The sequence below is a fragment of the Schistocerca cancellata genome, chromosome 9 (genome assembly GCF_023864275.1).
Source record: "Schistocerca cancellata isolate TAMUIC-IGC-003103 chromosome 9, iqSchCanc2.1, whole genome shotgun sequence".
Classification (NCBI taxonomy): domain Eukaryota; kingdom Metazoa; phylum Arthropoda; class Insecta; order Orthoptera; family Acrididae; genus Schistocerca; species Schistocerca cancellata.
Window position 1 is genome coordinate 397,130,045 of NC_064634.1, and position 16,012 is coordinate 397,146,056.

The 16,012-nt window shown below is 40.4% G+C and overlaps 1 protein-coding gene across 1 annotated transcript in view; it reads right to left on the reverse strand.

Annotated features, from left to right (window-relative positions):
* Positions 1-15,871, reverse strand: part of LOC126101570 (transmembrane protein 242) — an 83,171-nt gene extending 67,300 nt beyond the window's left edge. Inside the window, exon 1 of the mRNA XM_049912219.1 lies at positions 15,590-15,871. Coding sequence (XP_049768176.1) covers positions 15,590-15,626 — 37 coding nt within the window. The 5' untranslated portion in view covers positions 15,627-15,871. The remainder of the gene's footprint in view (positions 1-15,589) is intronic.
* Positions 15,872-16,012: the final 141 nt, after the last annotated feature.

Consider the following 16,012-nt stretch of genomic DNA (forward strand, 5'->3'; position numbering starts at 1 on the left):
ACTGCACTTTTTGCAACAGAAAATTGGATGTACTGTGTTTTTTCAAAGTTTAGAGCAAGCCCATTTGCAGAAAACCAATTAATGACTTTTCCAAAGACCTTATTTGTATCATTTTCAATTGGAGTTTCTTTTACAGGATTAATAATGATACTTGTAGCATCAGCAAACAGTGTCCGTTCAGCTTCCTGTTTCAAATAGGAAGGGAGGTTGTTCACGTATATCAAGAACAGAAGGGGACCCATGATTGAACCCTGTGGAACACCTAATGCAATTTCACCCAAGTTAGATGAAGTGGCGAACTTATTTAAATCATTTGTCCCATATAAGGAAACTTTTTACTTCCTGTTCTGTAGGTATGACTTAAACCACTCATATGCTATGCCATTTATACCACATAATTGTAATTTCTGTAACATAATGGCGTGGTTCACACAATCAAATGCTTTGGACAGGTCACAGAAAATTCCTATTGGTGACATTTTACTATCGAAAGACTTTATTACGTGGACAGTGAAATTTTATATTGCTGTCTCGGTGGAACAGCATTTTTGAAATCCGAACTGTGATTTACTAAGTATCCCATTATTGTTGAGATGGCTAACCACTCAAGTACATTACTTTCTCGAAGATTTTTGAATATGCTGTAAGCAAGGGTACTGGCTGATAATTATTGACACCTGTGAAGTCCCCCTTTTTGTAGAGAGGCCTGACAATGGCATATTTTAACCTGACTGGAAAAATATCTTGAGTTAGTGATGCATTACATATGTGACTCAGAACATCAGCTGTAATTGCTCCACATTGTTTTAATATGTCATCTACTCCAACAGAACATTTATTTTTCAAAGGTTTAATAATTTTACTTATTTCGCAAGAGGTTGTTAGGTGAAACTTAATCTGACTAATTTTTTTCAAAACAGACTCTTCCATGTTCTGCCTGGCTTTTTCTTCTGAACTGTCCTCACCAATTTTTTCTCCTACACTTAAGAAATGGTTGTTAAATACGTTAGCTACTTGTGTACTGTTGGTTAGGATGGTCTCATTTTCTTTAATAGTAATACTATCTACCCCAGTGGTTACTTTTCCTGTCTCCCTTCTAACAGCATTCCACATTCATTTTATTTTATTGCCAGAGTTTTTAATTTCTTCTCTAACATACATATTTCTTGATTTCCTTACAACTTTTATCAGTATGTTACAATAATTTTTATAGTGTAAAACTACTTCTGGATCTTTACTCATTCTTGCTATCTCGTACAGTTTTCTTTTTCTTTCTGAAGACACTTTAATACCTGTGGTAATCCAAGGTGGGAAACAATGTTCAAAAATGGATACAAACTTATCAAGAAATATGTTGCATTTATCATTATATACATCTCCCCAATTAACATTTCTTAAGCTTTCTCTGAAGTGCTCTATACAGGGTGTTACAAAAAGGTACGGTGAATCGAGGAAGTACAGTACATACTGACGAAACTAAAATGAGCTCTAACATGGAAATTAAGCGTTTCCGGACACATGTCCACATAGCATATTTTCTTTCTTTGTGTGTGAGGAATGTTTCCTGAAAGTTTGGCCGTACCTTTTTGTAACACCCTGTAGATACAGATTTGAGTGACCTCACACTTTTACTAAATGGTTTCCGAACTGTACACCCTTTTAGGTTTTGTAAGTTAATCAGTTGTGCATCATGGACTGACAATCCGTTTACCACAGGGAAAGCATGTGTTTGTTTTACATCCTCTTTCTGTACAAATACATTATCTATTAGTGTGCTACTGTCTTGAGCAATATGTGTAGGGAAATTGATCACTGATTCTAAGTTCTATGTTGTTAATGACACTTCTAGTTCACTTTTCCTATCAGAATTACTTAGAAAGTTTACATTGAAATCACCACAGATTAATAACTTCTTCTTTTCGTTTGACAGACAGCATAATAGGGAGTCAAACTTTTTTATGAAAAGCTCCAGTCTCCTAATGGGGACCTGTACACTGTTGCTAATATCGATACTACACTATCTAGCTGAAGTTCACATGCACAAACCTCAAAGTGCTGATCAACACAAAATTTGCTTACTTCTTCAGTTTTGCATTTATACCCTTGTTTTTGAAAATGGCAACTCAACTCCTCCTTTATCCATCCTGGATCTACAAATGTAAGATGCTAAATTATAACCACTTATACTGACACTGTCCACGCCCACAGTTACATGGTGTTTAGACAGACAGAGTATATTAATATCATTCTTATTTCTGAGGTCCTCTTAACACACTAATAGCTCATCTACTTTATTTTTTATTCCCCTAATATTCTGATGAAGTAAGCTGATATTACCGTTAGCTTTGCTCCTATTTACTGTACATGAAGTTTTTTTTTCTATTTATCTCGATTTCCATCTGTCTGGACTTTGGCTTTTACCTAAAAAAAAAAAAAAAAAAAAAAAAAACCTGTCTGCCTGGACCCATTAACCACAGGCATCACCCCTTGTGTGACTGTGGACCACCCCCTTACAGTTTCTGCTAATAGAGAAGCTAACTAATTTTTTCCCCATCCTATTCAGGTGTAGGCCATGTGTAGTGTATCCCCACCTACCAATAGCATTTACTGGAACAACACTTATGTGACAGTTTGCCGGTGTCTGGAGCATCCTGTTCAGCTCAGTGGTAACATGCCTTACAGCAGTGTTTACCCAGGGCTGATCATGGACCTGAAAGACCTCCACAAACCCCACATTTGTGTGCTCAGTTTCTGCTCCTATTTTATCCTGGTCGCTCCTAATACTGTATCTTGGATTCATAGCCAGGCCGTTTCCTGCTCCCCCAACTATAATTATCTGATCTTCCTTCAAGATCCCTGCATAGCTGACCTAAGTTTTCTGTCACCTGGCTAAGGCTAGCGCTTGGTTTCACAAAACTTGTGACCTGGTACCCTGCCCCTAATTTCTCCTGAAGCTGCTGACCCACACCCCTCCCATGGTTGCTGCCTATAAGCAGAATTCTTCTTTTCCTATTCTGGTTTGATCCCGACCTGTCTTTTTTCCTTTAAGCTAATATTCTGCTTCAACCTACTTTCAACTACACCTGGTACAAAGATACCCTGACTGGTAAAATATTATCCTGATTGACTGTAATCCAAATAACTGTGGTGTCACCGCCAGACACCACACTTGCTAGGTGGTAGCTTTAAATCGGCCGCGGTCCATTAGTACATGTCGGACCCGCGTGTCGCCACTGTCAGTAATTGCAGACCGAGCGCCACCACACGGCAGGTCTAGAGAGACGTACTAGGACTCGCCCCAGTTGTACGGACGACTTTGCTAGCGACTACACTGACGAAGCCTTTCTCTCATTTGCCGAGAGATAGTTAGAATAGCCTTCAGCTAAGTCCATGGCTACGACCTAGCAAGGTGCCATTAACCATATCTAGAGAGAGTCTCACTTGTATCATCCAGAATGCTGTATACAAATGATGGATTGAAGTTAAGCATTCCAGCAGCTACGTACTTTTCTTTATAGCATTCATTACGTATCCTGTTTCAGACTTAACGCAAGCCGGCGTGAGTTGACGCGTGCCCTTTCGGCTTCCTCGCCTTGTGTCTAGACTGTCTTGTCTAGACACAACAATAACAATTAGCAATTCAACAGGATGAATTGTTTCTATGTAGCGCCTTGAAGTTGGTGCAGTTTGCTCTTAGTACAGTTTTTGATGCTTTTGCAACAGGCTGAAGAGCCTAATGTGTGTATACAATGTGATAGTTCAAACTATCATCATCTCTAGGCTATTAGAGTATTAATATGAGAATTATTTAACTTTATTTGTTTGGCCAGACAGCTACTTTACTTAGTACTCTACTTGTGGCTGAATGACTCAGTTGGTAGCACTAACTGAAATTTCATTCCATATGTTGATAAATATAGAATGAGTTCTGAACTACTCTTGACTATTGTTAACCAAGTGTTATGTAAGTTGACAACGAGAACTGAATACAGAAATGAGCAAAATCTTCTCTCTGTTGCAGTAATAATTGTCACCACACTGTCCATTCATGGAGGTACAGATGTTGCCACGCAGTCTGTATGGATACTTGTCTTTCTGCAACGAAGCCCACTTCCAGATTCAGGGTATATGACATGGCTACTTGCCGATGCAAATAAAAACTTTCATATTGGAGGCCAGTAGACTGTCAGAAAAACAATCTTGTATGTCTCCTGGTCTATTACTGAAGCACAGCAAAAAGTTGTTTAAACAGTACTCTGTTATGTCTATACTCTGGGACTTAATTCGACCTTTTGTGTATATAACCACTCCCCCTTTTCTTGTATGATGGCTGCAGCAACGAGGTACAAACTTGTATCAATCTGGGAGCATTGTTTAAATTTTTTCCAAATGATCTTCTGTAATGCAGAACTTGAGGTGTATACATTCTGCTTTTAGCCTGCCCATGCTTGCCTATTAGCCAGGGAGGCAAGTGGCCGCATGTAATCAGCAAAATGCGCAGGCTGCTTTACTCCCATCCAAGCCAAGCTATGCCCAACCCAAGCATGCTAAAGGAGTCTTGCTTGCTTGTCTGTCTTCCCACTGGCCTGCACTATGTTGCTTATTCTGCACACTTTCTTTGTAGTGCAGTGAGTGGGGTTTGGAAATTGATGAAAATATCTGAATATCACAAGATGAAGCCCAATGAAATTTATATTCATTTCATGTAATTGTAGCCCAGAAAATGATGGATTTTATTTGTCCTTTTTTACCTTTTTGGTGTATTTTGGGCTTATTTATTTACATATAAATGATTCTCCCAGCATCTTCACCCTCTTTCGACTAGTACTGGACTTTCCCAATTCGAAGCATCATTACGACACGTCTAATACATGTTTTCTGTAGTTATGAGAACCATCTCTGAAATTTGAGATCTTTTGCACCTAAGAACCTGAAGATGTCTATTATACTGCAACATCATCTAAAGAAAGTTTGGAAGTCTAGTTTCTGTAACCTTAGTGTGTTACAGCTAAATATGATGCCAACTGTACCAATTTTAATTACTTTTGCCACGATATGTATTGCAGGTTTGTTGAATTCATTCTAAGTCGCCAAAATAGTATATTCTAAATTCACCAAATACCTTTTAGCAAGCATGAAGTTCGTTCTTCATACTTAACACAAAAAGCACATATCTGAAATAAGAAGCTTTTATTTTGCACTAAGCTTTCTTTGCACTTCAGACTGTGATTTTTAATATCCACTGAACTGCATTTTTTCCTATTTTGATCATTTTTTGCCCTTAATTTAGAAAGTCTATATACTGCTAAATGGCCTCAAGTCCTTAGGACACATTTCCGCACACTTGTCAGGTACAAAGTCTTAGTCCTCTTTCAAAATGTACATGGAGTGAGGAAACTGTGTGTCAAATTTACAAATACGTCTTAACATACTCAACATTCCTGAGTGAGTTTTTCGTAACTTTTTACATTACTTGCACTGCAAGACACCTACCAATTCATTTGAAGCTATCTCATAAAGACACACCATCTTTTCCTCCATTTGACTTGCACTCTGTTTCATGACTGGTATATATTCCCCAGTTCTCAATTTCTCCTCTATCTCCTTTACATATTGTTAGTTCATTTTGCTGCCCTCAACATTATGATAAGTGAGCTGCAGTGAAACTACCTACACAATCTGGCTAGTTACACTGGACTGATAGTGCAACCTGTTGCGACGCAGCAGGATGAATGGGTTCCGTGAAGCTTGTAAGGCTAGCGGAAACCCAATCTGACCTTCTTTAACCACTGTGCTTCAGTACATGTGTATCCTTGTGCATCTGTTGCTGCAGGTTGAGCTGCTTTAATGATTGCGGTGGAGACGTCGGCAAGCAGTCTGGAAGGAAAATTTGTACACCTCTGTGTAGAACACATCTGTAAAATTCCTTTCAATTGTCGATTTCATGTAGTGATATGAGAAACTCGTCTTTTTTACTACCAGACTTCATATGTTTTGATGGAAAAATTGAAATGTGTTTTGATTTTTACACTCTGTGCTCTCCACTCTTTGGTTTTTTGTTTTTCCACAGTTGTGTCATGTGATTCAGACAGGCCTTCACAATCAGCCAAGTGTTATATGGGCCAAACAAAAACATAGTCCCACAGCTGGGCACTGGAACAGTGCTGGTTCAGCATCATACAACACAGCATTTCATTTTCAGTAATTAATGGGATCACTATATGCTGCAGTATAATACTTAGATGTTTTGACAGCCAAGTATGACGGGAGCCTATCACCTATCATAACACACCCACCTGCAGCGAGCATATATGCTGCTAGATCAGCTGGTAGCAGCATTCCTTCAAACAAAGAGCATTTGACTGTCTCCATGTCAGTTGACAGTCAAATGTGTGGTGAAGCTACAACAGTTCCACTGAGCAGTGTGACCGATTATGGATGCAAAACCACTGAGCTATGAGATATCTATTAGCCTAGATGGTTCTGGGCTTGGAACTGGGTCAGTCAAGATATGGTCGCCCAGTGGGTGCCATTGCCTGACATTCCGGCTAGATTCTGAGGGTCTCGGGTTCAACTCAGGGTGCCTGCACATTTCTGCCAGACGCACTAGGCCATAAATGGTGCTCACCAGCCCCCTCATTTAACACTGCTGCACTGTTGAGTTGACAGCCGACTTGCATCAACAAGGACACTGCCCACTGACAGCCACCACTGTGCTGCCTTAACATTCTAATGCCTCAGCATACATTATTCATCATCAACTATAACCAGAACCTGAGTTGCCATCACTGGAGTGCTATATGAATGGCAACTGAAAATTATTTCTTTCTGTTAAGAAAGCATTCTTGACTCCACACTTGCCTTGGTACTGGAGACCCCATCCCACAGCTTCCACATGTAACATCACCGTCAAACATGCTATCCTCCAACACTGGTGTCAGCTGGCTGTACATCACTGATTGCTGCTACTTTGTTTATTCTTATCTGGCAGTTCTCGCTTCCAGAAACATTAACATTAAAAAGGCCTAGTGAAAATACTACAAATGAAATGGATTGGATAGACACTATTCTGAACACTTAGGGAAATTGGTGAGGCAAGTTACCTCTTACAGATAACATTCAGATGTACACTAAGCTGTGTCTTCTGGTGGGACCATAATCTCAATCATGCAAACAAGGATGCCATCAGGTGCATCACTAAGAATGTATCTGACTAATGTGATGGTCAAGCAAATCAATACTATGTAGAATTCTGTCAATTGTGCAAATGAAAAAAGGGACACAATTTTTGTATTAGTCTGATGAGAATTTTCAGAAGCATGCCTGATGTCATTCTCAACTGCAAGTTGAAGTTGTGATCCCAACTCTTGTTGACTCCAACCATAACCACTACCTTATTTTCATTACCAAGAACTGTCCCAGAGTGTCTAAATCAGAGGCGATATTACCAAGTCCTGTAATTGGCTTAAAAATACTTGTCTTCAAATACTATCAACAACATTATCATCCACCATCTCCATATCATAGGAAATATAGTTATAATTAAGACTCCTGTGTGTGCTAAGTTTAAAAAGTATTCTCCAAGTGAAATTGCACTGAAAAGCTGGTGCTGTATGAAAAGCAGTTACACATTCAATGAGGGGAAAGTTACTCTCAATCTTTTAGCATATATTCAATGTGCTGCTCCTTGTTCAAGTTTCCTATGCTCAATGAATGGAGACGGCTTGACAAATGTTCCATATCTCTCTATCATGATAAAATACAGCTGCTGCCATCCAGTCTGAGTGAGTACACATATCAAACAACATCTGACAGGTACCTACAGGGTGTTACAAAAAGGTACGGCCAAACTTTCAGGAAACATTCCTCACACACAAATAAAGAAAAGATGTTATGTGGACATGTGTCCGGAAACGCTTAATTTCCATGTTAGAGCTCATTTTAGTTTCCTCCACCTACGCTCAATGGAGCACGTTATCATGATTTCATACGGGATACTCAACCTGTGCTGCTAGAACATGTGCCTGGACAAGTACGACACAACATGTGGTTCATGCACGATGGAACTCCTGCACATTTCAGTCGAAGTGTTCATACGCTTCTCAACAACAGATTCGGTGACCGATGGATTGGTAGAGGCGGACCAATTCCATTGCCTCCACGCTCTCCTGACCTCAACCCTCTTGACTTTCATTTATGGGGGCATTTGAAAGCTCTTGTCTACGCAACCCCGGTACCAAATGTAGAGACTCTTCGTGCTCGTATTGTGGATGGCTGTGATACAATACGCCATTCTCCAGGGCTGCATCAGCGCATCAGGGATTCCATGCGACAGAGGGTGGATGCATGTATCCTCGCTAACGGAGGACATTTTGAACATTTCCTGTTACAAAGTGTTTGAAGTAATGCTGGTACGTTCTGTTGCTGTGTGTTTCCATTCCATGATTAATGTGATTTGAAGAGAAGTAATAAAATGAGCTCTAACATGGAAAGTAAGTGTTTCCGGACACATGTCCACATAACATATTTTCTTTCTTTGTCTGTGAGGAATGTTTCCTGAAAGTTTGGCCATACCTTTTTGTAACACCCTGTATATCTTGAACATACATTTCTATCAAATGTTCAGTTGATATGATTTACTGTATAGTAGATGCTTATGTCATAAGGATCTAATGTGCATATCTGTTATTCTGCTGCAGAATTCTAAATTAGGGAACATCCTCTAGACAGCAACATTTATCTGCTGAACTGTAAGCACAACTAAAAGGTTATCCTCCTTATTAGAATGTTTGTTGTCATCATGGAATGATAAACTCTGGCGGCAAAGTACTTGTGGAGTACTTGGTGACTTTTTGGCTAGGTGGTAGTTTGAAGGCCTCTGATGAACACTTGACAGTCAATACACAGAGAGCAAAATCAGATCGCACACAAAGTAGACACACTTCGACTGTCAAAATTTTAACAGTAAATTGTCAAAGTATTCGTAATAGAGATCCTGAACTTACTGCCTTCCAGGAAAGTTGTCACACTCAAATTATTTTCAGAACCAAGAGCTGGATGAAACCCAATGTAGAAAGCTCCGATATATTTAGCAAGGCATGGAATGTATATCAAACAGACATATTAGGTGCCACAGGAAGGGAAATGTTCATTTTTGTCAACAAAAATATCGTGCCTATCAAAGCCAAAACTGAGTCTGACTGTGTAGTTATCTGGACACAAGTAGCAGGCCTTGGTGAACTCAAGTTTATTACCAGATGTTTTTACCAACCACCTGATTCCACTCTAACACTTGCAGAAACATCCAGGCCACACAATATTGGTTGGAGGTGACTTTAATCTACTGAGTACAGTCTGGGACACCTATGGATTCACAGCCTTGAACAACTACTTCAACAGCCCACACACAATGGAAATATTTAGGACCTTGTAGCCATGAACAGACATTACCTTGTCAACAGTCTGTGTATGAAGACAGGGGTAAGTGAACATGACGTCAACATAACAATAATGGTTAGTTAAGTTAATAAAGCCTTCCAGATGGCTAAGGAAAAATAGATAAGCAGCTGTTAGCATCCCTCTTAGACAATGAACAGGCATGATTTACTTTGAATACAACAGACATATTATAATTACAGGCAAAGTTTAAAATGATTATTAATTGCACTCTGGAGATGTTCATGCCAAGTAAGTGGATTAAGGATGGAAACGATGCTCTGTGGTTTAATAATCAAATTCGGAAATTGCTGAGGAAACAAAGAATGTTGCACTGTTGGTTCAAAAAAGAATTCACAAATTTCAACAGGCAAAGAGTAGCAGAAATTTATGTGCGTATGAAGATCCAAGTGTGAAGCATACAACCTCCACTGTCATATCTTAGTGAGAGATCCTGCCTAAAATCCGAGAAAATTCTGGTCATACATGAAGTCACCAGTCTGGTGCGGCAATGAAGACAGCACAAGGAAAGCTGAAGCTTTAAATTTCGTTTTTAAGAACTTACTCATGCAAGAAGATCATACAAACCGTTGTTTGACTGTTGCACAGATTGCTGCATGGAAGACATATACATAAGTATCCCTTGAGTAGAGAAGCAACTGAAAAAGTTGAAAACAATTATAAGATGACAGGTGCAGATGGATTCTCAATTCATTTTTAGAGAGAGTACTCTGTAGCATGACCCCTTAGGCCTACTTGGCTTGCATTTATTGCAAATCTCTAACCCAGCGCAGCCCCAAGTGACTGGAAAACAAGTGAAGTGACTCCTGTATACAAGAAAGGTAAACAGAATGTACTGGTTTAACTGCAAATCAATACCCTTAACATTGGTTTGCTGCAGAATTCTGGAACACATACTGACTTTGAGAACAATAAATTTCCTTGAGACAAAAGCTTCTATCCACAAACCAGCATAGATTCAGCAACTATCATTCGTGTAAAACACAGTTTGCCCTTTTTCTCACATGATAACCTACAAGCCATAGATGTAGGACAATAAGCAGATTTCATATTCCTTGATCGCTTTGTCAACAGAGGAGAATGGTTGTCTCCTTTCCTGGACACACTAATAACGAAGAAGGTCGTTGTACTCTAGGCTATTCAGTATATAGGGAGAATACACAAGCAGCCCTATACCTGCATACAACGAGCTGCCACAATCTAGTGCAACGGCAGATAGTGCTGACTGCACTGATATGTAGGGCGCACGTCATCTGCGATAAAGAAAATCTTTAACAGACTCGCCATAGAGAGGAGGTGCTGAGTCACACCTAGGAACAATAAAAATACCTTTTGGACGAAAGTTTTAATGTGTAACTGTCTTCTCACTGATCTTGTCTGCAGCTCAAGATCTTCTCTATATGGTGCAAATGTAGCACATTTATCCTTTACATAAGACTGTATGTACATGTACATCATATACATTAATATACTCATTGGAAACTTGTCCATTATTGTAAAATTTTCTGAATATAGTATGCAGTTTTGGGAAATACGGAAGCGTCCGATCGCACCCGTCGGCTTTGACCCATGACGTCACAAATATGGCGGAAACGACCATAAACGACAATTCCAATATGGCGGATATAAAATTGTTGCATACGTATCATAAAGATGAAAATACATCGCAAAACAAACACACACACGTTTCACAAAAAGCCTAATGACTAACGGGACAAGCATGGGAAATGGGGGGTTTTTGGGTGGGAGGAAAGTAAATATAAACAAATTTAGCCACCCACCCCCATACAAAACCACGCAAAATGACGAAAAAAAAAATTGACATCACAAAACTCACCAAATACCACAAAACACAATATTATCTGGAATCGGACACTTCCCTTGACCTATATAGATCTACAGCAGCTCCCGATCCGATAAATTGGGATCGAACACTTCCCTTGACCTATATAGCTCAACAGCAGCTCCCGATCCCATCTCCCAATACAAAAACCAAAATGCACCGCCAAACATTACGAACAAACACTTCCCTTGACCTACACAGATCTACAGCAGCTCCCGACCCCATAAATTGGGATCGAACACTTCCCTTGACCTACACAGATCTACAGCAGCTCCCGATCCGATAAATTGGGATCGAACACTTCCCTTGACCTATATAGCTCAACAGCAGCTCCCAATCCCATCTCCCATTACAAAAACCAACATACTCCACCAAACATTGAGATTGAACACTTCCCTCCAACTATATAGCTTAACAGCAGCTCCCAATCTCATAAATTAGGATCGACCACTACCCTTGACCTATGTAACTCAAAAACATCTCTCAATACCAATACCAACCTTCACAGCCACAAATTTCAATGAAACACTTCCCTATACCCCAATACACAACACATACGCCAAAAACAAAAAAAATGAGAACTTACCACAAGAAAGTTCCAGCCCCACAAACTAGATTGGCCACCACAATCACACTCACACACACACACACACACACACACACACACACATACACACACACACACACACAAACCAACGAAAAAATACTAAACTAAAAGAAGAACCCAACCCACCCACACCTCACCCCCCCCCCCCGACCCCAAAATGAAAAACCCACAAACAAAAACCAAATGAAACATAAAAAACATCTCAATCACACACTACAACTCCACAAAAACTTCAACAAAATAGATCCTCCACAACTAAAACACAAAACAAACAAAACACTCCCCCTCTCCCCCCCCCCCCACCTTAACAAATACTATACAACAAAATAAACCACCCACCCCACCCTGAGCCACAGCCACCCACCCACCTACCCAGACCAGCCTAACTAACCACTTTCGGCCTATACATTTTACCCACAGCCCTTAAGAAAACCCGAACAATACAATAGCCCTCTGGAACACTCTTCCGCCAACAGTACTCATCTAAATGAGACTGAAGGTTGGAAGAGCGCCTCTTCCCCCTCCCAAGAACTGACTTAACCGCCCCCCACATCCCCTCTATTGTATTAGTACAAGCCCCTGTCTCATAATTCTTAAACTCTAGACTATGGTTCACTACTAAATGATTAAATCCCCTCTCACCCAACCCTCTATAAGAAGAAAAAGCATCAGAAACTATTGTGGACCCCGGCTCTATATACATTCCTCAATTAACCCCACTAATTCAGCCTTGGACCTCCCTTCCACAACCGTAAAAACACATTCGGAACCCCCACCCCCCGGAACAACAGCCCCCCACACCCAAAGACCAGCCACAGACTTCCCCCTCCCATACTTCCTTTTCCCAAACTGTGACTCGTCCACCTCCACAACAACCCCATGCCCCCCCAACTTACCCCTGTACTTAATAAATTGCGAACACACTTCACGACAAAAGGAATACCAATCTAAAACGCTCCTCTCACTCACACCAGTCTCATGCGCGCAAAAACTCTGTGGGGATCTATAACAAAAATAATATGTAACAAGCACAATCTCACGCATGCCCAACCTAGACTTCTCGAACCAGGTACCGCGCCGTATGGAACGCCATATATCATCTTTGCGACAGCACGACATATAACCGTCCCTGGTCCGAGAGGCCGGAACTTTAACCAATTTCATTGGTTCACGGCACACACCGCACTTCACCACCTCGGCAATTAAGCCAAAAAGCTGTAGGAACTTAATCAGCTCTAAAGCTGTGTCCCCCATCATAGCCCTCAACCGAGAACTATTTATCTTGTTTTTCATATCCATTCCTGAACTAAAAACCACAACCGATTAAACTTAATAACAAAACCACCCGACGTACAGCAATCATCACTACATTAACCTTCAAACAAAACCATAAAACCGTTAACTCACTGATACAAATTCTGCTTCAAAAATACGCAAGCAGCACTCGCCAAACTGAGCCCAATACACCAAACAAACGAAAACTCTGAACATACCACCAGAGGGCACAACAAACCACAACACGACGACATCTACAAACACGCCACACTCACAAACCAAACTCCGCGCCGTAATGACGTCACACACCACAACACCCTTACGTCACGGGTCAAAGCCGACGCGTGAGATCGGACGCTTCTGTCGACCCCAGTTTTGGTCCTTATGATGAAAAGCACATAAACACGGTGCAAATATAAATATTACACTATGTTACAGGTCAGTCTGTAAACACAATCTTTTCTTGACATTCACTTTTGCTGGCTTCACCAACAATCAACCTAGTTATCACCTTTCAACCTAACCTTGGCCTGCGACTATGCTACAGATCAGTCTGTCACAAGACCTAACATTTCGGGAAAAGGAGGGGGGGGGGGGGGGGGGGGGGATTTCAAAGTCATACACTGGACCTCTTTCATAACTGTTGTGATCTTCAGTTTGAAAACTGGTTTGAAGGAATTAGCCACAACTCAGTGTAGGTGCATGTGTTTGATGGATGGGAGGGGAGAATGGCTTTAATTTCCTCTTGGTGTCAGTCATTTCTTCTACTTCAGTCTCTACACCAACTCCTGGGCATAAGCCTCTTCCAAAGATTTCCATGTCAATCTTCACTGGGCAGTTTGTATTCAATTTTTTCCTGCATGTCATTGGATGGAATTTCCCCATCCTGTCAAGAGGACTGACACTGCTCTTTGACTCCCTCAAATACACTGTATCAGTGTTTTGGTCCGTTTAAAGTTGTTCCTGGCCAAATGTTCTGCACAATGCCACTTCAGTCTCTCTGTCTGTTCAATGTCATAGACCCCAATTCTTCTCCTTACCTCTTTGTCTGAATCCTATCTCTCAGACTCACTCCAAGTGTTGAGTCAGATGCAGGACCAAGAACAAACATATTAGGAAAAGAATGGGCCTCTACAGCATTGTCAAGCAGACAGTGGGACTAAAGTGGTTTAAACCAAAACACTGATGCAGTACCAGAACAGAATGGCCATGTTGGCTTATGTTAAGTGGCAAGTTGATCATCCACACTGTTGCCCCTGCAACTAGGCTACCACCCATCTTTAATAACCATATGTTAGTGCGGCATCTTCAGAGATATCAATCTAATGTGATAGGAACCTACAAGACATGCAGACTGCTCCGGCACGGCAAGGTGCACAGTTAGTCGGGAGAAGAAGGGGGTGTTTTGATGACAGACATCTCAAATTAAGTGTTGTGTTTTATTACTATTACAGCTTTCCTAAAGATGTCCATGTATCTGACTGGCACATCTAAATAGCCTATTTTGAATGCACACCTTTCTCCAACAGAAGAACACTTGAGCACAAATAAAAAGATATTATGACATTAGATCTGGGAGATGTGGTGCACTTAAGATCACACCAAATATACAGCAGAGGGCATTCTCCCACTTATTTTTTGTAACGCAGAAACTTGCAGATCTCCAACGACACTTCAAAAGTAGGTAACTTCACAGATAGCTTTTATTTTATATTCCCAGACAGAATGAGATACCGGTACTCACTGCATGAACATGCAGTGCTAGCCAGGAAGTGGTTATGGATTTCATCTCATTTCATGACAAGACCAATATCTTAATAAATGTCACCAGTAGGTCTTGTTATGCCTCAAATTAAAGTTTTACTTTAGAAACTAGGCCGAATCTTACATTTAACTGAAGTAAAACATTTTTAAAAAATTAAATTATTCACTTCAGTGAGATAGCTAGTGCAATGTTCTCCATCTACGAACATGGCAGGGAATTGAGTTCTATTACTCAATACTCAGCAGAAATCTTTAGCGACTCCAGAAACTAATTAGGCTCCTCAGCTTTATTTCTCTCTCAACCACAAAATTAATCTAATTTTACGAATCTTTTCATGATTAAAAGACTGAACTTCAACAAAGCAAATCCAAGAGTTCTGCAATTCATCAAGTGCAAAATTTCTTAATTCTCTATTAGACCATTCTTGGCATCCATTCATGTCCAAGAATACCGCAACACGTTCCCTGCATTGTCAAGAGACCAAACACTTGCATAGACCGAGTGTGCGGGAAATAAGTTGCAGAATGCATTTTGATTTTAGGGTCTAGCACTACTCCTGTGAGGGAGTCATTATTTCCAATATTCAAAGTGGATAAGATGTACGAAGAGTTCTATTGTGATTTCAACATAAATAGCTACGAACCTTTGGCCTTGAATTTGTTGTCTTTATCTTCAGTCATATCACACGATTAATAACGATAAGCGTTCAGTCAGTTGCTTCTTCTCCATTTCTTCTATTTATGCAGTTCATTACAGACTGTATTTGCGTTACAGACTATGTAAGTCTTAGAAACTTGTAAATTTAGTCATCACTTGTCACCGAGGCTTGCAAACACTAACCTATTTTGCTTGTTTCAACAATAGTTATAGATATCTAAATCGCATTTGAAGTTCGCACAGACTACAGACGATACTCCGCACGCATTGCATGGTTCCCTTTGGCGCCCGATAGTGGATTGTTCGTTGTAGTACTGTAGTTCCCCACGGAGTTTTGCTAGCGCTGTGATGTGTGTGATGTTGATTGTGTTAAAAGGGAGTGTAGCAGAAATAGCTGTCAATTATGTTT